At 45.9% G+C, this 27,685-nt stretch overlaps 1 protein-coding gene across 1 annotated transcript in view; it reads right to left on the bottom strand.

Moving 5' to 3' along the window:
- Positions 1-274: 274 nt before the first annotated feature.
- FHDC1 (FH2 domain containing 1) overlaps positions 275-27,685 on the bottom strand; it is a 43,252-nt gene continuing 15,841 nt past the window's right edge. The window contains exons 3-12 of the mRNA XM_047092026.1: positions 26,498-26,559; positions 25,741-25,843; positions 19,904-19,989; positions 19,716-19,816; positions 15,243-15,313; positions 15,035-15,142; positions 12,938-13,008; positions 10,750-10,867; positions 6,783-6,947; positions 275-4,537 (exon numbers count right to left, since the gene is read on the bottom strand). Coding sequence (XP_046947982.1) covers positions 2,516-4,537; positions 6,783-6,947; positions 10,750-10,867; positions 12,938-13,008; positions 15,035-15,142; positions 15,243-15,313; positions 19,716-19,816; positions 19,904-19,989; positions 25,741-25,843; positions 26,498-26,559 — 2,907 coding nt within the window. The 3' untranslated portion in view covers positions 275-2,515. The remainder of the gene's footprint in view (positions 4,538-6,782; positions 6,948-10,749; positions 10,868-12,937; positions 13,009-15,034; positions 15,143-15,242; positions 15,314-19,715; positions 19,817-19,903; positions 19,990-25,740; positions 25,844-26,497; positions 26,560-27,685) is intronic.

The following is a 27,685-nucleotide window of genomic DNA, read 5'->3' as shown; positions in this document are numbered from 1 at the left end:
TAGGCCTTCAGGTAAACACAGACTCTGCTCCCGAGAAGACACACACTAACAGCCTAATTTGGCTTTTGAGCCTTTTGAGGACAAGACTGCTGTATCTCAAAGCTGTTGCACCTCCTATATCGGGGCTTTTCTGTGCACAGGAAATTATATACTCTTCCCCCAGGATCACACACATACATACCCATCAGCAGAGCAAGTTGAGGATAAAACACAACTCCCATAAACAGGAACTTTATTAAACTACATGTTACATAAAAGAACATATAAATGAGCCTTTAAATACATTCAGTTCATCTTAAACAAATTTATATAGAAATTTATTTACATTTCTGCATTAGATACTTAAATTATTTTTCAAAGCTTACTACCAATAAAAGGTAATAGAATGATCACCTGCTCACACAGATGCATACACATAGGGTCCACAGGGCTAAGTAAAATGCCGCTTCTCAACAAACTCAGCTTATTAGATTTCAAAGCAACAACACATTCTGAAGGTGCTTTATTTTAAGCAGGCCTTTGACGTTGAGGCCTCTGCTATGGAGGTGCTGGGGGTTGGTTTGGAGAAGCTGGTCCTGGGGCAGGTGGGTCCTTGGTTGTTGATAATAATAGCTCCCTCTTTGAGCTAAGGGACCTTTAGAAGCCATCACTGAAGCCGTGCCCCGACTTCCGTAGACTGGGAAACAGAGGCTTAGGGAGAGGGAGCGATTTGCCAAAGTCACATAGCATCAGTGACCAAGCAGGGACTGGGACCCTGGTTCCCAGGATCCTACCTGGAGGTCCTGACCCCATCGCTATCCACAAACTTTTGATCTCTTTCGTCCTTTTCCACCCAACCATGGGCCCTGTGCCTTGAATGTTGTTATCTGCACGGTTAAATATATGATTTCTTAGGCTTTTTGAGATGGTGAAAAACACTATAGGATTCCCATAACCATTTTGTGGGGCCCGTGAAATACGTATTCAAGGCTATTTTTATAAGAGATTTTGCGGTCAGGTGCCTTACTTCTTCAATCATAAAATTTACCTTTTCAATTTGGCTGACTTAGGGAAGCTCAGTTTCCAATTAATTTGGATGAAAGGCAACATTCTACAGGAGGAAGATTGTAACATCAACCATGTGGATTCGCTGAAATCCATTTACCACTGTTGGATCTACACCCAGGTGTCACTACAATTTCAATAAATGACCAAAAGTGAAAAAGAGTGGGGGGTGACTTTAAAGTAACAAGAAAGTTTCCAGAATTGCTTCATTTCCTAATTAGCCTCAAAAGGAAGTAGTGAAATGGGCAGTGAGTAGAAACAGTACACGTTTTCTCCCTTTTGAATAAAGCCTTTTTTTTCCCAAAAATTTCCTGATGATATAAATTCTCCTGAAAGTCGTTTCTTTTTTTTTTTCTTTTTTGTTTTGTTTTTAGTTTTTTTTTTGTTTTTGGTTTTTGGTTTAAAAAAACTTGTTTTTTCTCAGGACTTAAAAACCATTGTACCACAAAGAACAGACATCGACATTAAGAAGCATCATCAGTGGCATAAATAATACGCACAGACCCTCCCGGCTTTGTGTTGCATTCGCAAGAGAAGGAAGGGCTGGCTGCAGGCAGAGAGAGAAGGGAGGGACAAGACTGGGAGACAGAAGGGTTTGTTTGTCCCTGTAACTAGAGCGATCCCAGGTCATAGCAGCCTTCACTCAGTTTTATAAGATACACAAATGGGAAAACACAGAAGGGGCAGGTGTGCTCAGCCAAACAGCCCCTCAATGCCTTTCCATTAAAATATGGCACTTCTAAGTTCCGGAAGATCCAGCATTTCTCCCAGGGGCTGCTCCCTGTCTGCAGGGAAGGCGCTGCCCATGGTGCCTGTCCTGAGCACATGGGAGCATCCGATTTCCACGCACCAGTCTCACTTTCCCTCCTGCTCACAAGCAAACCCTCACCCGAAGTCACACACAGAAAGATGAGCAACACAGAGAGCCTTCGAGGAGACGGTGCCAATCACAGAGCACCCAGGGCCTGCAGAGAAGTCCAGTTGCCAGCAATGGACGGTGTGTGGGCAGGTGGAACCCTGAGGCCAGGGAACACAGGAAAATGAAAATGTCTTCATATTAAGGGTTTTGTCTTTTTTCCTAGGAGGCATTTCATTCTGCAAAAGGAACTAAAATATGCAGTTTTTGTAATATTCAAAAATAAGTTTGGAATAGAAAAACTGGCCAAAATTCTTTTACTCCGTACAGAAGAATGTCATCTCAGACATCTACGTTTTTCATGCGGTGTCTGCTTGGGGAGGAGTATGTGAGGTGCCGGCCGTCATGGTGCACATCCAGACGGGGGACTTTACAGCAGGAGGGGTCACAGTGGGTGGCAGTCCACCAGCCTCCCGGACCACACTTTCGGTGACATGAGCGTTAGTGGCTGGCACCAGGGGGTGACTTTATGTGAACAGAGACATCCGGTGCTGGACTGTCACAGGAGTCAGTCCTCACCACCTGAGCCCCCAGCAACGAGAGGACAGACACCTATCACTTCCGTAAGGGATCGAGGATTTTCCCCAGTGTGGTCGGATCTGAGTTTTTCAGTCTCAGGGAGGCCCTTTCCCCAGCCCCTCGGCCCTTTGGAGGCGTCTCTGTGTTGGCACTGGGACCCCCAGCAGCCTCCGGACACTTTTTGGGGGCCCGGGCACTACTGGCCCGCCGCAGGGTGCCGCTGTCCTTGGGGATGGCATCCTCGGGGCTACCCTTTGGCCTCGGCTGACGCTGGGAAACAGTCCGAGTGATGCCAGGAGCCTTGGCCACGGGAGGAGAATCTGTTCTCATGGACCGAGATGAGGACGCAACTGTGTTCCGGGCAAAGCTCGGCACGGGAGGTGGGACACGGGGGACGCTGGGGGGCGGCGGGGCCTTGGGCTCCTCTTCGGGGCTCTCGGAGTTGGAGCGGCAGATCTTATTTTCCTCGGGCTTCTGTCTGGGGACGTTCCTGAGGGGCTTGGCGCTGGGCTTCTTGAACGAGCCCCTGGGCTGCAGGGGGTGCTCCTTCCCGGGCCGGACGCTGCCAGAGCTGCTGCTCCCCCTCGCCAGCCTCGGCTCCTCCGGCACGGTCACAGCCCCTGTAGAGGGCCTCCTGGGCGACACGTCCGAGGTCCCCCGCACGGAGCTCCGGCGCGACCACTGCTGCTGTGCTGGGCTGCTGGGGGTGTCCCCAGAAGGCCGCTTCCAGCCCACCGAGCTGCGGCTTGACCTGGAGATGGGCACGACTTTACGCATGCTCTCGCTCTCGGAGGCTGTCAAGGTCCGCACGGGCTTGGGCGCCGCCCCTTGGCTCCGCCTGGCACTCACTGCCTTGGAGGTCCCTTGGGACGCCTCTCTGAGGGAGCTTCTCTTTGGTGTTGTCGCATCCTTCCCTTTGGCAGGTCTGTCCCTGGGAAGGGCGTCCTTGCAGCTGGGCTCACTCTTCCCGGAGAGGGGAGCAGAAGCCTCCCCGGGGGGGCTGGAAGGAGGGTGAGAGGAGACCTGGCTGCCTGTCTCTCCAGCCCCAGAGGACAGGGAGCCATCCCCACCGCCCCCCTCCCCTGGCTCCGAGCAGTCCAGGGTCAGCGAGCAGTCGGTGGCATCCGAGATGTAGAACAAAGGGCCGGGGTCTTTGCTCTCAGGGTCGCTGCTGCCTACAGATACCAGAGCCTCGCCACTAGGTTGGTCGGGGGCAGATCCGTCATCCCCCTGCAGGGCTGGGCTGAGACCCCCTGGGGCACTTGAGCTCACAGGCAGCAGGCCACTGTGGCTGGCAGCGAGGGACTGCATGCTCCCATCCCCCAGAGACACGGGCTCCACGGAGCTGAGGTCATTCAGGGTCAGCCGGGGCACCTCCTCCGGGCCCTTGGGTCCCTGGAGGTCGAACTGAGCCAGTCCTGTCACCAGCTCATGCTCCTTAATCCCCAGAGCCAATGGTGAGAGCGGAGGGGACCGGGCGGGAGCCAGGCCCATGGGCTCGCTGTTCCTCTTTTGGAGGATGCCCACCCCACTGCGCCGAGCTCGAGGGAAGAGGGGCGCAGGGTCCTCGGGTCGGGGGACTGGGAGCTGGCTCTGCCAAGATGAGGGTGGCTCAGGGGCCTCCTCCTGGCTCTGTGAGGCCTGAGGTCTGCGTGCGTGGCTGGGGTCCTGGGCCCTCGGGCCCCCAGGCTCCATCCAGGCCAGTGTGGGCCGGGCTTGCCGGGGGCTGCTCCGGGGCAAGCTGTTAAACTTGCTGGGCTCCTCGGGGCTGCCGGTGGAACTCTCCAGGAAGGTCAGCAGCTCCCGGTCAGCAAAGGCGCCCAGGGAAAGGCGAGAGCGGCGGGCGTTAGGAGGTCGGTAGGAAGGGCTGACGGGCCTGGGCTGCAGGAAGGGGGGCAGGTCCTCTGTGCCCTTCTTGGTCAGCAGCTCCACATCATTCTCACTGCTGCTCCGGCAGAAGCCCCCGAGCTCCCCAGCTGCCCAGGAGCGACGCTTCTGCTCCCGCTCCTTCAGCCGCTGCAGCTGTCTCAGCTCCTGCACCGCCCGGTCCTGGTTGTCCTGAACGAGGGGTGGAGAGAAGCCCCAAGACGCATGAGACGTGTGGAACGTGTGTGCAACTCCAGAGCCACCTGCCCTAAGACTCCAGTGAGATATACACGCAGGGAGGAGAGCCCAGCGTAAGCTTCACCAAGAGAGATACTGGTGTTTGCACCTGTGTGGGTGTGGACAGGGCTAGTTGTCCCAAAGCTGCATGGGGGTGGCCCCACCAATCTAAGCTTATCGTCCCTGGGCCCAACTTGCAGCTTTCCAGTCAAGGCACTGTCCTCTAAATGTAGGCTGTGATTCCACACATGCCTGCCACCTCATTTCCAAGGGAACCCAACTTGGCTTCTAAGCAGGGCAAGATGGAAAGGACTTCCAGGGAAGGGGGAGTTAAGCAATGGCGGAGAGGAAAAAAAGGAATCAGAGATCAAACCTCCCTGGGGCATCTGTGTTGACTGCATCTACACACACACGAGCAGCACATTCTACTTAACGCTTTGGATGCATAAATGTATACGCTAGGTATTAAGAGATGCCTTTCAAATCTCTGTTCCCTGAATGCTCTTCAGTAAAGAACACCAGAGAGGTCATGTTGGCTCCGTCCCTCATGCTCCACCCCCTTCCACAATCAGACAAGATGATTTGCTTTATAAATCCTTCGATTACCCTTCACCCAGCTCCAAGTACCCAGGCCTCACCCTAGCAAAACTGAACCAGAACAAATGTATATGCTAAAGCACATTTTACCAGCTGGCTGTGCACTTTAAATATATTTGTATCACCTAAATACATCTGTATCGTTGCAGCCCGGTCCTCTCCGTTCTCGCCATTGGCTCTGGGGATTAAGGAGCATGAGCTGGTGACAGGACTGGCTCAGTTCGACCTCCAGGGACCCAAGGGCCCAGAGGAGGTGCCCTGGCTGACCCTGGATGACCTCAGCTCCGTGGAGCCTGTGTCTCTGGGGAATGGGAGCATGCAGTCCCTCGGTGCCAAGTCCCTCGGATCTCACAAGCCACGCCTGTTATTGGTAGTACTTTTTACTTGAAGATCAATTTCCTCAAATGGTGGACTTCCCCTCCAAGTTTCCTCGAAACTCTGGCTCTGGCTGGGGAGGCATGGACCTTCCTGCAGCTCTGGTCCAGCCTCTCCAGTGTCCCAGGTCCTCCGGGCCCTCTCCCCGAAAGCTGCCTGCGGTGGGAGTGGGGCCAGGTCCTGGCGCTCAGAACAGCTGGGCGGAGAGAGTCGCACAGGTGGCCTCTTGGGCCTGCAGAATTCTGACAGGGAGTGAGGGCCTCAGAAAGAGCCAATTTGGCCTCTACCACCCACCACCGCCCCCCTCTGCTGAGCTCACTGCTTGGACAAGGGAGAGGAAACGTGGCCACAGGCTCAGCCTCCTTCTCTTAGCTGGAGAGAGGAAGGAGGGGTTGAGGACTCAAGTCACTCTGGCCTACTCAGGGCTGGAGGGAAATGTGACCAGTCCCGCAAAGGAATTCAGCTATGGACAAACCTGCATTTAAATACGGGGGAGGGATAACGCGCACAAGTATTGGGTTCCTCACCACCACCTGAAGTAAAGGGGTGTCGTTTTGTCTTTAACGGACAGATGAGAAGTTGTATTTGCAAAGCCAAGGAACCCAGAGTTTTCTGGCTCCTACACTGAACCCAGAGATGACTGGAATTGGAGGCTAAAGGGCAAGAAACGCGGCCGTATTGCTCAGACGGCAGCAGACCCCTAAGCACTTGAGGATTTCTAAGCCTGCTCTGGCTGAGGAGGACACGGTTTCTGCGGTGCCCATTGCCTGGCAATAGCCGTGGTGCCCGAAACAGGTGAGAGAACACCTTCCAATCATCCCACCGCAACAAAGGGTTCCCCCAAAGGGGAAATTCTCTCCTGGGGAAGGGGGGGGAGGGAGACACTCAGGATCTTCAAAGAAACTTGTTAATATCACGGCTGCCATCATAGATGAACTTTACTAACATAATGCTTTCAGGGTATCAAAGCAGGTGTTGGTGTGAGCAGCACCGTAGCGGAGGAAGCCAACGCTGGGCTCCCGGCAACCGGGAGGTGCTCGGGGCCAGGATGGCACAGACACTTCCCAGTAACCCCAACTGAGAGCGTGGCAATGCTGCCTGGGCCAGACTTCCCTGAAAGCGTGGAAATGCTGACCCATCTTTCTGCCAGGGACAGAGGGCTGGGTGCGGAAAGCGAAAAACAAAAATCCAAACAACTCAGAAAACAGGGAGATGCCATCAGCCATACCTTAACCGCTTTGTTGAATTTGACACAAAAGTCTCTAAAGATCTGAAGGCACTCGTCCAGTTTCATGGTTTCTTTGTCTTCACAGAAAAAATCTATAAGGGTGTGGGCCTCGTCCTGGAGCTCTTGCTTCCAGCGCTCCAGTTCTGTCAGCTTTTCCACAGCAAACTGCGGGTAAACAAACAAGCACACGCTCAAGTCAACAGCAGTGAGGACACTCTCTGTGCGCCGTCTAGTGCCCGGGGAAGCCGTGCTCCTGGGCTCAATTTCAAGTCGAGAAGGGAAGGTGGATTGCAAACCCAATGCACTCAGAGCCAAAAGGAAAATAATTCAACCCAAACAAAGCCCTGGGGAAGCAAGGTGAACTCCTGTGTAAAGGCCTGGAAGCAACAAATGAGCCTAAAGAGCTTTAATCTACAGAATGCCTCTGACAAAATGGTGGCCTTTAAGGCTACTGAAAAATGACATAGGCGTAACGTTGGTTTTATTAAGGAAAACTTATTCTGTATCTGTTCTTCCTTCTAAGTGAGTCTTGGGGCGCCCGGGTGGCTCAGACGGTTGAGTGTCGTCGGACTTTGGCTCAGGTCATCATCTCATAGTTTGTGAGTTCGAGACCTACCACTGGGCTCGCTGTTGTCAGCACAGAGCCCACCTCGGATCCTCTGTCCCCTTTCTCTCTCTCTCAGAAATACATAAACATTAAAAAAAAAAAGGTCTGATATTGGCCAAGGGTTCACTTCGGGGTGCCAAAAGTAACTCATACTGATGAGTTATCCTGTGGAGGAGGAGTTTAAGCCTCACCTCAAGTGACCTGTATCAGGGTCAGTGTCATCCCATAGGACTGGAAGCCCCTGTGCCTAGATAAATGCCCCAGCCAAGACTTCCTAACCATGGTGCTTATCCAAGTCAGCTCAGAAGCTGTGTCGACAGTGCATGCTCATACCCCACCCATGCGATTGAGTTCGTCTGAGGTGTAACTGCCACTGGTATTTTATTAAAACTGCAGGAGACCCCGATGAGCCCCCATGGACAGGAATTACTGCCCTACACAAATCCTCTACACAAATCACCTCCTCCTCATTCTTCCAGGACAAAGTCTCCAGTGCCCCTATAGATTCAGGTGCCGAACACAACAAAGAAACAGAAACGAAAGAGGTTTGCTTTCCTCCAGTGAGCTCTCAGCCCTTTCAGGATGGGGACCTATCAGGCGCACGAGCACACTTCCCTGACATGTTGGGGACATTTCATGTTGAGCTGAAATGAGGAAGCAGCAGGTTAGAGGAGCCACAGCCGCATGGGGACCAAATTGCTTAGGATCACACTCAAGTCAACCTTCTTTTTCACCAGGGAACAAGGCTTATGTGAAGAAGGAATGCGTGAAGTACGTGACTTTATAAATCACACAGATCTTGTTCTCAAAAAGGCTTCTATTTGAGACACTTCCTTTGAGTGGAAGGACCGGCCTAGGAAATGTGAAGCGATGGACTGCCCACCCTCATGGAGTGGGATCGCTGCTGAAACATGCTTGGAGAAGGAAGAGAAGTTCTGAGGAGACACGTCACCTCTCACCCACTCCCACACACTCTCCCCCATAAGAGTCCTTTCCTTACACCAAACACACTCAAGAGGTAGCAGGAAACCAAAACTATTCAGGAAACCAGATACCAGAGAAAGTAACCATCTGAGTCAGTAGCCCGAGGCAGTGTGCGCATTCGTGCTGCATTATTCTTTATGGAGAGAAGGGTATTCATGAAAAGATAAATCTTTGCCTGTCATTCTTCCACAGGGGGAAAGGTGGATTCCAGCCAAGAAAAACTCAACAGCAGAAAAACAGGACTCTTGACAAGAATCTATCTACATGGGATAGATTAGCTTAGCTCCTCCTCCCATGTCTCATCACTAGATCCTGTGGGGATCGAGAGAAAACCAGGAAGGAAAAACTTAACATGCACTGTGGTCACCCTTAGGACTTGGGAAAGTGAAACATTCCGAATATGGGTGTGAAAAATCACCCGGCTCAGTCTTTGCCAAGACTTAATTTTTGCAGTCAGGACCACAAATGGCCGTCCAGAGCCACTGGCCAAGTATACACTGGCCAAGTATAATGGACAAGGTATCAGTAGCCGTGCCAGGAGACTCCACTTTCCGTGTCTCACTTGTTTGCTCCAGACTAAAGTTCCAAACCAATGTATTCGTTATTTCTTGCCCAGAGGGTCAAAATACTGAAAGGGATTTGCAAGACTGTGTTCTTGTCTTTTCTCTGCTCAAAGAACTTCAATGTTTCCCCATGGCTAAGAGCACAAAGTCCAACGTTTTCCCTTCATGGCCTGACCCTACCTACCTTATAAAATTAATACCTGCCCCCCCCCACCATTTGAAAAGAAATTGAATATAAAAAAGAAAAATAAATAGCTGTATGAGAACATTTTATTTACAAAGATAAAAATGATTACGAGAAAGAAGCATTTAGAGTCAAACAAGGATGCCTTTAAAGAGCAGCCTAGGGGCACGGCTAAGACAGAGCTGCTTTTCATCATAAACCTTTCTGTGCTGCTATGTAGCATAAAATATTAATATTTAATGTAAGAGCCAGGGAATGAGAGATCCAGGATTCTCATCTCACTGTGGGATGGGCCTTCCCCCCCCCGGTATTTCTGGATTTCTCTCATTTGTCTGCATGTGCTTACTGCTAAGAGCTTTCCTACCTGTTAGACCGTAATTTTTTTTTTAATGTATGTTTATTTTTGAGAGAGAGAGAGAGAGAGTGAGTGGGGGAGGGGCAGAGAGAGAGAGGGAGACACAGAATCCGAAGCAGGCTCCAGGCTCCGAGCTGTCAGCACAGAGCCCGATGCGGGGCTCGAATCCCTAGACTGTGAGATCATGACCTGAGCCGAAGTTGGACGCTTAACCAACTGAGTCACCCAGGTACCCCAGCTTTCCTACCTGTTAGGTATTTTATGGTGGTGTTTGCATTGTGGAGAAAAATCTGTGCACTTTAAACAGAGTATTTGTTTGGTTATATCTGAAAGAAAATACATATTTAATCATAAAAATAAACGTGCAGCAGAACCAAACAAAGTGTTTGCTGATGGGAGCTGCAACTTCCAATATTTGATGTAGCTTAATTCCGAGGAAACGAGTGAAAGCTGAGGTTGGCAGGACCTTCGGAGCACGCCGTTCCCAGCACCAAGGGTGGCCGTGCTGCACATGTGCCACCTCGAAAGGCGCAAAGCACGGATACTGACGGTAGCATACCACTTCCCTGGAGACCAAAAGCATGCAAAGCTGCCCCTTTTTTTTAAATAAGGAAGATAGGAGAAGTATGTCAGACTATGTGATTAGTGAGTCACAGTGAGCTGTCACAAACACGTCCACTCGGCTGTTTTTTGTTGATGTTATTCAGAGCAGCTCCTGACACACCCTGTGCGGTTGATGTGTTTGGGGTGTTGATAGTCACGGCTATCGTGTGTGCTCCCGCTCTCATTATAAAAACATGCCAAAACCTGGCTTGTTTCTTGAATAAAAACAAGTGAAGGAACAACAGCCCAAGTTCTCAGGTGTCTATGATTTCCGTGGAACTCCCTTCTGTTGTCCAAAAGTTGGATTAGGAGGCAAGAACTCATACGCTGCGGTTTCGAAGCAAAACCTGAGCTGCCACGCATATGCCGTCAAGGGTCAGCACCACATGCCGATACCAGTTGGCTACAGCGCGGGGCAATGATGGACGGGGAGCAGGGGTAAAGGGAGGCCAGCCCTAAACAAACACCTTACGTACAGACCTCATTCGACAACGCCTGCCAGAAAACCAATGCGGCAAGGAATGGGCATTGAAATACAAAGTTCCTTCTACTGAGCTGGGGAAAAAATATATGAACTGGAACCCGCTGCTTCCACAAACGCGTGCAGATTTAACCAGCCCTGCCGGGTGCCTGGAGCCAAAATGAGAGACGGACTCAAATCACCCACAAACCTGAAGGAAATCTTCCACCTGCTGACAAAGTTCACCATCCCGCTGAATGTTTTCCCTCAGAGATCTCGTCCTGATAAAGAGCGAGCGCAGTTCTGCCTCCGTGTTATCCAGAGATAATCTGAAAGAAGAAAGGGGAGAGAGTGGGCAGTTGGCACAGGGAAGCCATGTGTCATGCAGGCACGTCAAACGAGACTAGCCATTGGTCAAACCTAGAAACAGAAGGGCAGAATTACCGCGATGACATTTACCACCCCTGTACTTAGACTCGGATACTTAGACTTCCCTCTGGAACCAATGCAAAAGCTCTAACTCACGGAAAGCAAGGCAGTGTAGACATTAAGGGCAATAAGGAGATACTAAGCAGACTTCATGCGGCCACAGACAGCCAGAGTAAGCACTCGGTATTTCAGAGAGAACTAACCATGCAGCTAACAATTCTGCAAAGAAATGACAGAACTGATCACAAGGCCTTTGTTACATACATCACATCAAGATTGGTAGTGCACTGAGTGATGTTTTTGTCACCAGGTAAAGTGAATAGGTGATACCTAAAACCCAGTGCAATTCACTTAGCAAATTCATAAACTAGAACGCTTTCCTGCTTTTATCGCAAATTCTAACTTTTCATCGTGCAATCACGTTTTCCACCTTCACTGGTCGTCAGCATCCATTTATGATCTGTCTGTACTTCACCAGGATACCTCATCTTCTATTTCAAAGAAACAAACTTTACTGACTAGGTTTTTTTCTAAGACAGCATCTAGCTAAACTTTCCCATCTAACCAGAAATGTCAGAACAAAAATGTAATGATTATTTCTACGTACACCTCTTAGTAACATTTCTATACTAGTCAGAGGAAAAAATATTCTCACACAAGTTTCTTTCAGAAATTCAAAACCGGAACAGTTTATATCTTATAAGATGCTCGTTCTTTGGGGGAATAATCTGAAAATCTATAAACATGAACTATGAACTATTCACAACTTTGGACCAATAATTTCCCCTTAGGAAAGACATGTAATCTGTGGTTAGATGTTCACAGTTAATAATACTGAGCCACTGGCCAATGACAGGGCTTAGCTTGAAAAGCTACGGCTTGTGTATTTATGCATATGGTTCATGGCTCCCCTAACTAGAAACAGTCACACAGATAACAAGCAGGTAACACGAAGGGTGCCGGAGCCAGCTTGCAAGAGGCCACTGTGGGTGTTGGCATCCCCTCCCAGCTCCTCCCTCAGTAAGGCCACACGGATAGCTTGAAATCTGCCACCGTAGCAGTATTTACACGATGGAAATCAGCAGGTGCTACAAATTAGGACTTCTTTCTGGGAAAGCTGGTTATTGAACATTTACCACTGGATACATACATATGTGCTGTAAATTTAAAAACACGGAACTCTGGGGATCCTGGGTGGCTCAGCTGGCTGAGGGTCAGACTCTTGATTTTGGGTCAGGTTGTGATCTCACAGTTCATGAGTTCGAGCCCCACATCAGGCTCTGCACTGACATGACAATGCGGAGCCTGCCTGGGATTCCCTCTCTCCCTCTCTCTCCACCCCTCCCGTGCTCTCTCTCAAAATAAATAAACTTATAAAAAATAAAAACACGGAACTCAACATAGTACTTATACACAGATTATAGCTACATTAAAACACACATTTACACTGGGATAAGAAGCAAATTAAAGTGATGTAAACACAGCTTTATGTTCGGTAGCTACTTTCTCTGTTGAGTGACGAATTTAAATACAATCCTTTCACAACCCTTGGTATGGTTCCAACTTCTTCTAATGCAATAGAAAATCAATGTACCATGTTAGATTCTACAGGGAAGCAGCCCTGGACGTTTGACTGATATATGCCAACTCCCGAGGTAATAGGCTGTGTTGTTTGAGCTCTACCTGTTGGGTGTGGAGGGATTTGAAGTTCTCAATCCATACTGTTTTTACACTGATGATATTCATTAGAAAAGACTGAAATGGGGTTTTTAGCTTAAAAATAAAGATTAAGTTTTCAAAACCCCCAATTTCCAAAGATGCACACACACCTCTGTAAGCAAATAAAAGGAAGGTCTGAAAATTCAACAAGACAAAACTTTTTAAAGTTATAATACCTTCACCAGTTTTCATTAAAAAATAGCTTCAAAAAATGTGAATCTTACAATTCACTTTCAGTCTTCCTTGCTTACCTAGCAGCCTCCTGAACGTGATGCAATTTTTCAGAAAAGTTTAGAAGAATGGCATCTTTCTTTTGGGCTTCCTAGAATAAAAACAGAATTTTCTCTCACTGTATGTGTAAAACTGGAAGGAAACAATTTTCCCAAGGCTTAAAGGAACCTTAAAGTTCTTGTTTTTACGCTTGGTATATTCAAAGCAATTCACTGAAACATGAACTCTGATATTCTTAACAAGATTTACCAGAACTCCCCTACTCTCAAGATATATGTAACTTCCCAGAGCAACCGATCCTGACGTGAAATACAATTCATGTGCATGCAGAGTCAATGGAAGTGGGTGGTAGCTTAGCAGGGCCCATTGTTTCTAAGAGAATCCAATAAATCCTGCTTAAATACCACCCATACCTATGAGTGTGCCTGTATATGACCAAGATACCTTCAGCTGTTAAACCAGTTTGCAAAATGACTTTAATCAGAAGGTGCACAAGCCATGGAGGTATTTGCATTCTTCATCTGCTCAGAGGATACAAGGAAGGTAGGTATGAAGGAAGCAATCACCAACTCCGGAAACATCCCCACATGGGTAGGGACCAAGTTACAGAGAGCACTTGGATACGTGGATCTAAAAGGACTGCCAGGGGAGCACCGGGTGGCTCATTTCGTTAAGCGTCTGACTCTTCATTTTGGCCTAGGTCAGGATCTTACAGTTCGTGAGACCGAGCCCCATGCTGGGCTCTGAGCTGACAGCACAGAGCCTGCTTGGAATTCTCTCCCTCTCTTTGCCCCTCCCCCCACTCACATGCTTTTCTCTCAAAAAACCAAAACCAAAACCAAAACCAAACCAAAACAACAACAACAACAAAAACCTTTTCAATAAATAAATAAAAGAACTGCCAGAAGGCTACCTTCAAGGCACATAGGGTAAGGAAGACATTTTCTGGTTTTAATGCCCTGAAAATTAACTTTTAAATTAGCCCTGAGTTCAACATGTCCTTTGTCTTCTGAAGAATGTCATAGTAACTGTGTGTATTATTTACGGAGCGCTTACTCTGTGCCAAACGCGAGTCTGGCACTTTATGGAATGATCTCCTTCAACCCTGTTGGTTACCTGTTTTGCAGTATCACTAGCCCCATGATTAGATGAAGAAATTGAAGGTCTTAATGTTTCAGTAACTTGTCTGAGGAAGTACAGCTAATAAAGGACAAGTCAAAATCCTAATTCCATCCTGTTCTGAAGCTCACACTAGAAACAAGCCCAGCTTCCTCCCCAGCTTAAACCTACATCTGTGTGATTGCTGTCAAAACAACAAAGGTGATCCAGTGAAGGAAAAACAAATCGATACAATTCGTAATTTGAGATGATTTAACAACAAAGAGGCAACTGTCTTTGGCTGACTTTCCACTTTGTAATTGGTTGTTTCGGTATCACAAAGACCCAGTCAGAAATGGAGGTGATGGACAGGGGGAAGACACCAAACCCTGTGCTTGTAGCAAGGTGAGCTAACCTATAGTTCACAGAGGGAAACCGGTGGAGGTGATCTTTTTCATTGCTCTGACCCCTTCACTCTACACTTACAAATCTAGTCAACCCAACATTGGGAATGTCTCACACCCAGGCCTCTGCTCTCCATCCGCGTGGCTAGGACTCTGATTCTCAGCTCTTGCCAAGCGATCAGAGCCAATTTCTGCCAAGGGGTGCCCTATTTCTAGTTCTCTCTCCACTGCAGCCCATTCTCCATGTTGCCTTATTTTCCTAAAAACAAAGCCAACCTGCTCATGCCATTATGCCGTGCATGAACTTCTGTTGGCTCCAAAACGCTACAGCATGAATCCAAATTCCCCAGCATTTCGGATGTGAACCCTTCATAATCGGCTTTTGCCAACCCTGTCCCCTGCCTCCCCCACCCCCTCCTCTTTCCTACTGTCCTACAACCCTAGGCACAGTTCAGCTCAGGAATCTGCAGAGTGCTTCTGCAAACAGAACCTTCTTAGAACCCACCACACCCTTTCCTATTTCCGTGTGATGCCCCCTTACACCTGGGAAAAACCTCCCCACCTCCGGGGACGATTCACACTCATTCTCTCTCTGGAGTCACCATTTCCACATACCTGTGCAACAAAGTGCAGAAGATTCATCCCAGGCTTGTTTGCTTTTGTGTCTGCCAATTTGAGCAAAGAAGACAGTTTAAATCCTACTGCATTGCCAGCATACCCTCCCTAAAGAAGACAAATCAAAAGAAAAAATATATACATATACCTCTGCACAGACAAATAAAGTGAGAAACGCAACATTTTAACGCTTTTGAATTTTACTTACTGCATTCATGATGTTCCCCGCCTGCAGCACCAAGTGTAATATTGAATGTAGCTCCTCACACAGCATCAGCTCTGTCAAAAAAGAACACACCACAGTCCCTTCAGCTTAAATGCACATGACAGCGACCACATCCAAGTTCAGGAGAGTCTGAAGCAAACTCTGACCCTACACTGCATGCAAAAACTGGAGGAAACAAATAAAGCAGCACATGCTGTGGTAGATCTAACGCACCATTTGCTACCGGTAATCCACGTCCTAGTGTTTACCTGGGAATCGAATAGGTATGATAGTTAAGTTTCACAAAATACTTCCATAATGAAAAGTTTCAAGTAGTGGAAAATGCAAAGGCCTTATGAAAAGCAGCATACTGTTACAGGAATAACCTTTTTCTCGGCAATTGTTTATTTTTTCCCTTTACATCCATTAGCCTTTGAGACTACATTTATAGAACCTGCAAACAGAGAGCAACATTCTGCTTAGTCGAGGAGCTACAAGGAGATAAAAAATAAACAGGTTGGGATGGCATGTAAATAACTTGCAAAGCACTAACCCTCAGGGGCCAAGCACCCAGAGAATCTGTTTATTTTATTCAAAACTATACATTTCATTTGGATTGGCTTAAAGGTTAAAAAGGAGCTTCTCACTGTAATATATTTTTAAATTAGCTCTTTATTTTTATTTTTTTAATGTTCATTTTAGAGAGAGAGAGAGAGAGAGATAGGGGAAAGTGAGCAGGGGAGGGGCAAAGAGAGAGGGGGCAGAGAATCTGAAATGGGCTTCAAGGTGTCAGCACAGAGCCCAGTGTAGGGCTCGAACCCTTGAACCATGAGATCATGACCTGGGCCAAAGTCAGACACTTAACCGACTGAGTCACTCAAGTGCCCATTTAAATTAGTTCTTTAACAAACACAGAGGCTTTTGTACACACATCTGTGCAAATAAACAGTATTAAAAATTGTTAATGTATTTAAGAAGCTAAAAAAAAGCTTATTAAAATTACACGATATATAGAAAATAAAATGTCACCTATGATTTTTTTAAGTTCATATTCTCCAATAAGTGTGGTATTACTTACAAAAACTTACATTTGGACCATTGCCTGTATTATGTTATCTAAGAAGGCCAGTATTTCAAGGTTAACCAGATAAGAAACGTTTCCACCGTGCCCACAAATTTGCCTTGCTCATTATGAAAACTATTCCTCCAACTCGATTTGAAGAGGAAGAACAACTCTTCCAACATTGCTGCGATAGCCTTGGTGTACAGGAAAAAATTAAAAAAAAAATTTTTTTTAATGTTTATTTATTTTTGAAGGAGAGAGAGAGAGAGGCAGAGTGCAAGTGGGGGAGGGGCAAAGAGAGAGGGAAACACAGAGTATGATATGTGCTCCAGGCTCTGATCTGTCAGCACAGAGTCCAAAGCAGGGCTCAAACCCACGAACGGCAAAGATCATGACCTGAACCGAGTTGGATGCTTAACTGACTGAGCTACCCCAGGCGCCTCCAGGAAAAAATTCTAAAAGGCCTCTCTACTGAAAGAAGAAAAATCGTCCTTAATTCTTAGTCTCCTCTCTAAAATGAATACGATGGACTGAAGAGAAACATTTTATCTCAACACAGACCAGAGCAACTAAACAGGAAAATCAAATAGGAATCAACAGTTCTACTCTTAACTGATAACTAGAAATCTAGAAAACAACCAAGAGGAAATCAGGCTGGCCCTGAAAACCCTGGAAAATGTGAGGGGTAGGGAGCATCAGGGATTCCGCCTTGGAGATGAGGAGTGCCCACACACATGCGAGGCCTGCCTGCTCAGCGCCAGAAATGCCAGAAGGCCAAACCTCATCACTGTGGAGTGAGACAGCAGAGCAACTCTCAGGAGTCTATCCAAGCTGCGTAAGCAAGCTATTCAAAGAAACAGACATAACCCATTGGCTGCTCTCAAATGTAAATAGCCCACCAGGTGTTAGAGTCTTGAGGGGAAGCAGGTGGGAGAGGAAACAGGGGGCAGGACTATCAGGAACGTGCAGAAGAGTCATGCTGGAGATGCCCAGGAGGAGTCAGGAGGCCAGGAGGTATGCTTCCGGCAAAGCAGGTCCTGGACACCGGGGGCCAGAGGGTGGGAGGAAAAATGCAGCTGGCCTAGGCGCCCAGGCTTTGAGCAGGAGCCAGCACCCACGTGCAGACACTACACACTGCATAGTCACAGAGAGCTGACCTGGGAGAGGAACAAGAGCAAGCTGCAAGCAGCAAGGCTTACTCTGAAGCTTGAGATGAAAGAAACCTTCTTCTACAGGAGGATAATATGCTCACTGATGGATTAATTGGCTAATTAATTGACTAATTAATCAATTAATCACTTAGGGAGGAAAGTAAATGGAAATAAACCTTAATTGTCATCCCAGGTAATATCTCATTTCCCTTTTTAGGGTGTAGCAGATCTAGGCGCTTGCACTTCTAATTTCAATTGAATAGTTTTTATTTATTTTTTTTTAATTTTTATTTATTTATTTTTTACCGTTTTATTTATTTTTGAGACAGAGAGAGACAGAGCATGAACGGGGGAGGGTCACAGAGAGAGGGAGACACAGAATTGGAAGCAGGCTCCAGGCTCTGAACCATCAGCCCAGAGCCCCACGCGGGGCTCGAACTCACGGACCGTGAGATCGTGACCTGAGCTGAAGTCGGACGCTTAACCGACTGCGCCACCCAGGCGCCCCAGCAATTGAATAGTTTTTAAAAATAAGCTTAGGGGCGCCTGGGTGGCGCAGTCGGTTAAGCGTCCGACTTCAGCCAGGTCACGCTCTCGCGCTCCGTGAGTTCGAGCCCCGCGTCAGGCTCTGGGCTGACGGCTCGGAGCCTGGAGCCTGTTTCCGATGCTGTGTCTCCCTCTCTCTCTGCCCCTCCCCCGTTCATGCTCTGTCTCTCTCTGTCTTAAAAATAAATTAACGTTGGAAAAAAAAATTTAAAAATAAGCTTATACCGGGGCTCCTGGGTGGGTCAGTCGGTTAAGCGTTCGACTTGCACTCAGGTCACGATCCCGCACTTCATGGGTTCGAGCCCTGTGTCAGTCTCTGTGCTGACAGCTCAGAGCCTGGAGCCTGCTTCAGATTCTGTGACTCCCTCTCTCTCTGCCTCCCCCCTCCGCCCCACCCCGCTTGCACTCTGTCTCCCAAAAAGAAATAAACATTAAAAAAAAAATTTTTAAGAATTATTAAAAAAAAAAAAAAAAAAAAAAAAAGCTAATACCAAGCTGGTGCAGCCACTGTGGGAAACAGTACAAGGTTCCTCAAAAACTCAAAAATAGAATTACTATATGATCTGGTAATTCCACTACTGGGTATTTACCCCAAATATATGAAAACACTAATTCAAAGGGATACATGCACCCCTATGTTTATAGCAGCATTATTTACGATAGCCAAGATATGCAAGCAACCCAAGTGTCCACTGACTGATGAATGGATAAAGAAAACATAGTGTGTATATATATATATATACATATATATACAACGGAACATTAATCAACTATAAAAAACAATGAAATCTAGGGGCGCCTGGGTGGCGCAGTCAGTTAAGCGTCCGACTTCAGCCAGGTCACGATCTCGCGGTCCGTGAGTTTGAGCCCCGCGTCAGGCTCTGGGCTGATGGCTCGGAGCCTGGAGCCTGTTTCCGGTTCTGTGTCTCCCTCTCTCTCTGCCCCTCCCCCGTTCATGCTCTGTATCTCTCTGTCCCAAAAATAAATAAACGTTGAAAAAAAAAAATTTAAAAAAAAAAAAAACAAAAAAACAAAACAATGAAATCTTGTCATTGGCAACAATATGCATGGATCTAGAGGATATAATGCTAAGTGAAATAAGTCAGAGAAAGACAAATACCACATGATTTCACTCATATGTGGAATGGAAGAAACAAAAACAGAGAAAAAGAGACAAACAAGAAAACAGACTTAATTATAGAGAACAAACTGGTGTTTACCAGAGGGGAGGTAGGTGGGGGGATGGGAGGAAGAGGTGATAGGGATTACGGAGTGCACTTGTCATGATGAACACCGAGTGATGTATAGAATTGTTGAACACTACATTGCACACCTGAAACTAAGATAATACTGTACATTAAGCACACTGGAATTAAAAAAGTAAATGAATTTGGAAAAATTAAGAGAAGAATGCTTACTAAAAAGAATAAATATTTGGGGTGCCTGGGTGGCTCAATCGGTTAAGCATCCAACTTCAGCTCAGGTCATGATCTCACGGTTCGTGAGTTCGAGCCCCGCATTGGACTCTGTGCTGGCAGCTCAGAGCCTGGAGCCTGCTTCGATTCTGTCTCCCTCTATCTCTGCCCCTCCCCCACTTGCACTCTGTCCTCCTCGGTCTCTCAAAAACGAGTAAGAAAAGAATAAGTATTAAAATAAAATAAACTGCTACCAAAATTAATAAAAACAAATTACACGAAGTATCACGTATTCACTTACCTTTTGTAGCAGTTCTTAGAATTGTTATGTCCGTGTATAGAGAAGAACAAGAAGGTAAAAATTCCTTCTTTAGCACCATGGCTTCAATCCGAAGTGAATAGCTGAAAAATAAAAAGTAAAACTGTAGAATCTTATGTCATTAATTTTAAAACCTTACTCTGAAAAGAAGAGTGATGGATTATCCTTACTTTGGCACCTGAATCAAGTAGTGCAGAAAGGAATCTGCCAGCGACAGCTTGGACACATCTCCACTAAATGTTTTTAATTTCTTTATCTAAAAGACAAATGGAAAAGAAGGCAGACAAAAAAATAACTTACGATTAAAAGGTAACATTATTTTAAATTTCATCTTAAAATTCCTTTAAGAAAATGAGACTTCAGTGCTCAATTCAAATCAAAAATGTAGGCCCAAGAAAAGACAGAAAAGGAAATCACCACATCTACTATGTTGTTTTTTGAAAGAAGATGAACCAAACAAATCAGAAAGAGAAGAGTTGTGTCACGTTTGTGGGTATAAACAATCCCAATCAAACCACAGAACCGGAGCCACAGGAATCCTCAGGGAGGTTACTAAAGGGTCAGATCTAAGGATGAAAATTTTCTGTAAAGTTATAATCTGGAAGGGAGATCACTGGGAGAAGACAGAAAAGACTGGGTTATCATTATAACATGGTCCTCTAAGTTCTTAATGAAAAAAATCTTAATATTTTGGGTATTCTGGATATAAAATATTCTGACTGGGTAAGTGCTAACCGACCTTGCTGTGGCCCAAGTCCCCCTCCACAAGAATAACTTTATAGGAAGGGGATACTGTGTGCTGAGGCCACTACACGCTGGCCCTCCAGAAGGAAGGTAAAAAGGAAAATGGCTTAAGCAGCTGAGGTCAAGGTCAAGACTTCCCCCTATGAAAAAAATCAATAAAACAATATATACAGTCAGATCCCATTTCTATAAATTTTTTAAAAAGCGTCCACTATGCCCCCCCTACCTTCCATGTACACACCTTATACACAGGCAAAAGACTAAAAAGGGCCACTTACACGGGTGATAGGATTAAGGCGACTATTGTTTTCTTCTGCTGCTCATTTTTATTTTCTCACATCTACAATGAACATGCATTACTCTTGTAAAACATTAAACTCAACTAAAAGTTATTCCTTCAACCATAGCAAAGAAAAACAAAAGAGTTCTGACATGGGAACACAGCCAAACAGCTAGCAGGTGGGGATGGAAGCAAAGAGAGAGTTCTCAAACTGCATCAGAGCAAGTCAATGCCTTCCTCACATAGAAAACGGGACCCACCCAGTGGAAGAAACTCTTTTACGTCCCCTGTAGTAGTACAGCATCTTCCAACAAAAATACTTTACGGTAAGTAGAACCTTGGGGCTACTTTTAAGTAGACGGCCTATCTCTGCAGCTAACTGTTGCCAATAAACACCTACCATCTTTCAGGACTCTTTATAAAGCTTACTACTCTCTTCCATCCCCTGGGTTATGGGGGGGTCCCATAAAAATAACATGATGTCTCTGTCTCTTGGAATACAGGAAACGACAATTCCAAAACACAGGGGAGGGAAAATCTGCAAAGATCCACAAGCTGAAGTAGCTACATCAACTACCTGAAAATTCAAAACGTTAATAGTGCAGACTCACTGGTGGTTAAGACTGCGGTTTTTTTGGTTTTTGGTTTTTTTTTCCCCAACGGGCAGAAAATAGCCATTTATCAAACTGCATTATTTCCCCTACCTTTAGGGCCCCAAAGTGAATTTACCATTTTTAGCCATACTCAGTTTAAGGGCAGACGGAATTTCTGGTTTAGCTAAACCCAAACCAGTGCCTGGCTGAACTGAGAAAGCCACAGGATGAATCCTGATCCCTTGTGAACTAGAGTTTGGCGGTTCACTATATATGGGCAGGGGCAGATTGAGGTTGTACCTTTTGTAAGAACATCTACACAGCATGTGCAAAGCTTCTGAAAACAGCACAATTTTCTGTCTAAAACACAGGAATAGGTCATGCTAAATCAACTTGGTAGATATTTCTATTAAACATGTGCTCAACTCTAACTGAACAATGATTAATCTCCTTCACTTGTATAAAGAGCTAAAAAAATGTTTATGGATTTCAAGAGAATGGTGATGGAAAGATAGTCCTGAATTTAAGTGCCATGTATACAGTTCTTAGTTCCATTTCAAAATAAGCCTTATGTTCATTAAGAGGGATTATCGTACCTTCGCAGTGGTAGGGAGGTAAAAGAGAGGTGAACAAACCCTATAATTATTGTGCATTCTCGTCATCGTCAAACAGCATTTATCAAACATTGTTAGGCATAATTTTGTTGGCTGAGCCAAGTGACTCTCATTATGACCTGGCTGTGCCCGGTTTCTGTCCTAATAGCAAACAGCATGCTCCTTAAGACTCACACATTCCAAAGGGCAGACCTCCTTCATCCCATCTAATTCCACTCACATGGCCTTGAAATAGCAACATTTCCCACCAACAAACTCACCCAACAGAAGACCTTGGGGCTTCCCCCCTGTCATTCCCCTCCCAGGGGCAGAGTCAGCAAAGAAGGTAGGGATGAAGTGATGAAAATGTCAAAGGACGCAACCAACCTGATGCCAGAGAGAACAGAAAATCCCTACCACCTTCCCGCCCTTTATCCTTGACAGTGATGCAGGGATGGGGCACCAGCCCTGACACAGGGAAGGGCTTGCAGGCTGGGTCAGGGCTCCCTTCCACCGTCCTCCCTGCTCCTACACAAGCCTCTTCCCTGTCCCCTCTCTGGGCACAGGAATACTTTTCAGGACAAAGAACCCACTCCCACTGCTTTTATTTCTGGGTCTACCCTCTTCCTCTGCAAGTTTCAACTACGAGTTTAAGGCGAGATGAACAAACAACGCCAGATAAAAGATTTGTGGTGAAGGGCAGAGAGATCCTGAAAACAAATTAACCTTCTGCTGGCTTGTCAGCTGAGAATGCGGGACAGAAAAGGGCTGTTTCCGCTCGTATTTTCAACATGCTGATAAGATTACGGTATCATTCAAGTGACACTCACGCTGGTCCTCTGTGAAAGTAGGGGCGATGAAAAGGCTGGGAAGCCAGTGCGGTGCAAGGCGGGGTCTTGAGAACCTTTGCCCTTCCTTCCTCAAAGGGAGGCAGTGGAGCGCAGCAGAAGGAACTGTTGTGGGCTCAAATCGCGCGCAAATCCACCTTCCTCAACGGCTTATCAACTATGTGCCACTAGATGGGCTCTGGCTAACTTGTGTGAGCCTCAGTTTCCCCTCTGTAAAATGAGGAGTATCTTACAATGTTGCCAGGAGAATTAAATGAAAGAGACACACTAAATAATCCCAGCTATGGTTTAGTGACTTTCTATGTGCGAGGCACTGGGCTACGTACGCACTTGAGCACATTATCTCGCTCGACTGGATTTTGCCCTGCCCAGTGCCTGGAACATGGGGACACTCAATAAATGTTTAGTCCCTTCTTGTGCAAAAAACGAGCACAGAACGTTACACCACAGACTTAGCAACATGCAGTTACGCAGACACTTGTGCATTTATTAACATATTTCTGCCACATTCCTAAACCTCTCTCACTTGGCACTGACTCCCTCTTGGCCTCATCCCCATCCTCCACCCTCCACCAAGACTCTGGGGTCGGCCCTGGTCCGGGTGGTGCCAGAGGCCATGCAGCACTCACAACAAGGCCTTGCAGGGGGCACTGGTCATGAGGTGGCTTCGGCTTTCCCCAAGACTCCCCTGGCCAGGCCAGTGCAGAGCCCCAGAGTGGGTTAGGGAGGGGCGCCAAGATGCCCCGGGGGACTGTCAGGGTGTTCCTGCTGAAGGAAGCTCCCAGTTGAGTGTGGAGGGTGTGGTGAACTGAAGCCAAGAGTCAGTAATGTAAACAAGAAGGAGTATGACCAAGCTTGTCGGATATTCAGACTGAGGATGACCCTGCAGAGGAGGGAGAAGCAGCTGCAGCCTGGCTCAGTGGCTGGGACGCCTGTCGGGATCCCAGGGCGGTGTTTCATCCCAGCAGGACACTGTCTCCGGGGTCAGCTAATTGTCTGGGGGTGAGTGAAAGCCTCAGGACTCAGGGCAGCGCCTGGGTGGGTTTTAGTCATCTTGCCCTTAACATCCCCCCCACCGCACATTTGAATTATATCCAACACACAACTCAAAAAGCAGGGTTCTTTTAAACACGAAAGGTTTGACAGCTACGCTGCTCCTCTGAAAAATCCCAGAGTCTTCCACAGCCTTTGCATTCTCTAATCACCTCTGAATTTAAAATTAGAAATGAAGACATTAAGAAAACTGTACTTAATCTGCCAGCTCTTCATGGCACAAAGCTGGCAGTCTCCCCCATGCCTAACCTCCATTTAGTTGGAAACTCAGAGCTTTTTAGAGCATATTCACATGTACTATCAAATCTGATCCTCACTTAAATAAACGATGAGGTCAGTTAGGAGTGGGAACCAGAACAGCCCTAAGGAGGAGGCATGAAAAAAGCCCAAGCAGGAGTAAGATTTTGAGACCAGCGCAATCCTTTTAAAATTCAAATTAATTAAATCCTATCCATCCTCATTAAAGGTTTTTGGGACTCTCATTCTTTACGTTAAAAAAAAAGAAAAAGACTAAGGACTGTTTAGCAGATAAGATCCAGGGTAAATTATGATTTAATGTACCTTCCCTTCAGGACTTTAAGACCCTCCACTAACATTAATAAATGCTGTTAATTAATCTTAGCTTAGGGGCACCTGGGTGGCTCAGTCGGTTAAGTGTCCGACTTCGGCTCAGGTCATGATCTCACAGTTTGTGGGTTCGAGCCCCGCACGGGGCTCTGTGCTACCAGCTCAGAGCCTGGAGCCTGCTTCGGATTCTATGTCTCCCTCTCTCTCTGCCCCCTCCCCTGCTCATTCCCTCTCTTTCTCTCTCTCTCTCTCAAAAATAAATAATAAAGATTAAAAAAAAAATTAAAAAAAAATAATCTTAGCTTAGATAAATTACACTTAATTTACAAACAGAAAACCTGACATAGAAAGAGAGGTTCAGGTTACCAAATACACCTAGAATATCCAGTTACCTCGTAAGACCCTCAAGCTGGCATTGTGAGTTTATCACTGATCGATATAAAAGAAAGAGCACAGATATATACTTCTCTTGTTATCAATGGCACTAAAGTCGAATTCCATAAATTATGTCTGGGAAGAAGAGAGGGATGCGGGAGGAGGAAGCAGTGGTATGTGTAGAAAGGATAACTTACACTTTTTACTTTAAGATTCTGTATTATTCAAATGTTTACAAGCACATGTATTCATGTGATTTCTTAGTGAAGTTTTTCAGGGTCCCCTTCTTCAAAAATAATCGGCGACATGAAAATGTTATAAACTGTTTTTTTCTATCAAGCTCCTAACCATTCAACAGTTCAGTTAATTCAGTCCAAAAAAAAGATCAATAACTTTATATTGTAGTACCATATTGCTATCACAGCAATTTTCACCTTTTAGTCAATTAGACATTTATTAACAGTTTACCTACCTCTCCAAAATTTTAGAGCATATCCATCCCAAAGCGGTTTTGTTTTACTTTTTTGTTTAAAAAGTGTATGCATTTATAAAATAACCTGGGTACAGCCTAGGCAAAAACCATCACTGGAAGATGGAAAAGGAAACCATAGTTCATATTCAGGTCCCACGTGCCGAGTACCACATCCAGCGCATAGCTAAGCTTTCAGCATCCTGACAATCCAGCGAGGCAAGCACCATCATCCTCTCTGCATAGGTGTGGAAACTGAGTTCACTGCAGTTAGGAAACTTGCAAGGGTACAGCTCCAGTTTAAACCTAGATTCCCTAACTCCACAACTTACACTCCCTCTCTTAGGTGACTTTTTACTTTTAGGTGAGAAAACTCTGGCTCTGAGTAGCAGAGTCCCCTTCCCATGTGAGTTTTGACACTCTGAAAAATGTTAAGGTTTTATCATCACTTCTAACATCTAAAATTCATGTGCCAAATTCCTTACCTCCTCTGACTCTGGCAAAAGCTTAAGAAATTCTCGCAGCGTCTCTGATCCATAATGTTCACTCTTTCCTTGATGAATATCTTCTACGATGGACTGAGGAGACCTTGAAAAGACAATTAATCAGATTCCATTTCACATTTGCTGAAGTGCCAAAGAAACACAAGCCAGTGGAAATTAAAACAAATCACCTCCACCCTCCTGCCATCCCGCCTTCTTCCCAGTCTGAGGGACATGCTGCATCAGTGATCACAAGAGCCCCACTGCCAGGGAAAGCAGGGATGTTGACACGCTCTTCACCCAGAAGCCCATCCTTGGGCATCCCAGAAAGGCAGCAACCACTGGGGGTCTTCTCTGGGTGAAGAAAAGCAATCCCCTTTGCTCACATGGAAACCTGGCGAGCCTTTCCTTTCCACTTTAGAACACTGGCATTTAACCACTGTTGACTCACCAGTCCAACTTCCACTCGAGGGGCAACACTACAGATGAATTTATAAATTCCCTGACATGACAGGCTTGAACAGACACCCCTAGGCAACTCTCCCTGTACTTCAAGCCACTAGGTTCTGTTTTCATGCAGGAAAACAGCAGAGAATGACAGACACTCGGGTACTCATCACACCATGTATCTAACAAGGATATACAAGTATGAGGAATGACTTTTGCTTTTATTAGAAGCTGAATTTCAGCTCAGCCACACCCAGACTGATGCTGACAGTGTGGATGAGACTAAAGTTGCAAATATGTGCAAAAACCTTACTTCTTAAATTGCTTAAGAAATATCCCAATGTTCATGCTCCGTTTTGCATCCAAGATAGTAATCTGGAAAAAAATAGACACACGTAAGACTAGTAAAGTACAAATAAAAAGAGTTGGAGGAAAGGAGAGAATTAAAACCTATCAGAATACAACACTAATTTATAAGAGAATAACTTCCAATATGTAAACCTGGTGATTAATCGATATACCTAATGCACTTTTGCAAACATTAAAATATTATCATCTCTCCAAATTTTCTGCAATGATATATTTCCTTGACTATAATAACTATACATACCTATTTTATTTTTAATTTTTTTAATGTTTATTTATTTTTGATAGAACACAAGGTGGGGAGAAGAGAGAGAGGGAGACACAGAATCTGAAGCAGGCTCCAGGCTCTGAGCTGTCAGCACAGAGCCTGACATGGGGCTCCAACCCAAAGACCATGAGATCATGACCTGAGCTGAAGTCGGTCGCCCAACCAACTGAGCCACCCCAGGCACCCTGTACATATCTATTTTAATCTTATATAACTTTTTTTAAAGTTTTAAAATGTTTACTTATTTTTGAGAGAGAGAGAGAGAGAGAGAGAGAGAGAGAGAGAGAGAGAGAGATGGGGAGAGAGAAAGGGAGATACAGAATATGAAGCAGGCTCCAGGCTCTGAGCTGTCAGCCCAGAGCCCAACACGGGGCTCGAACCCACAAGCAGTGATATCATGATCTGAGCTGAATTCAGATGCTCAATCGACTAAACCACCCAGGTGCCCCTCTTACATGACTTTTAATGAATAATGTATATTAAAATTTGTTTAATTTAGCAATTTCCTCTTAGAATAACTAACAGCCTGCATTTAAAAGCCCAAATTTGACAAGAGCACACTGTATACATTGTATGTTAGCTAACTTGACAATAAATTATATTTAAAAAAAAAAAGAAAGAAAGAAAAAAGAAAGAGAAAAAAAATAATAAAAGCCCAAATTTGAAAAACAGGTGTCTTAGCATAGCAAGATCATATGAAATTTAAACTAAGAAAGTAAAAAAATAACTGAAGATATTGCAGAGTCCCAACCCTGATTTAGGGATATAGAAGGACCAATACTGTTATTTTCAGAAATGTAATAAAATTAATTTTTTTCAAAAAGAAAAATTTCTTTTCATTGAAAAAGAATATATATGTCCAATAGC

The sequence above is a fragment of the Lynx rufus genome, unplaced genomic scaffold, assembly GCF_022079265.1.
Source record: "Lynx rufus isolate CCGP_SWC_20201006 ecotype Redwood Valley unplaced genomic scaffold, mLynRuf1.p SCAF_3, whole genome shotgun sequence".
In the NCBI taxonomy this organism is placed as follows: Eukaryota; Metazoa; Chordata; class Mammalia; order Carnivora; family Felidae; genus Lynx; species Lynx rufus.
Note: the sequence above shows the minus strand (reverse complement) of the source record. Positions and strands in the feature narration are given on the sequence as shown.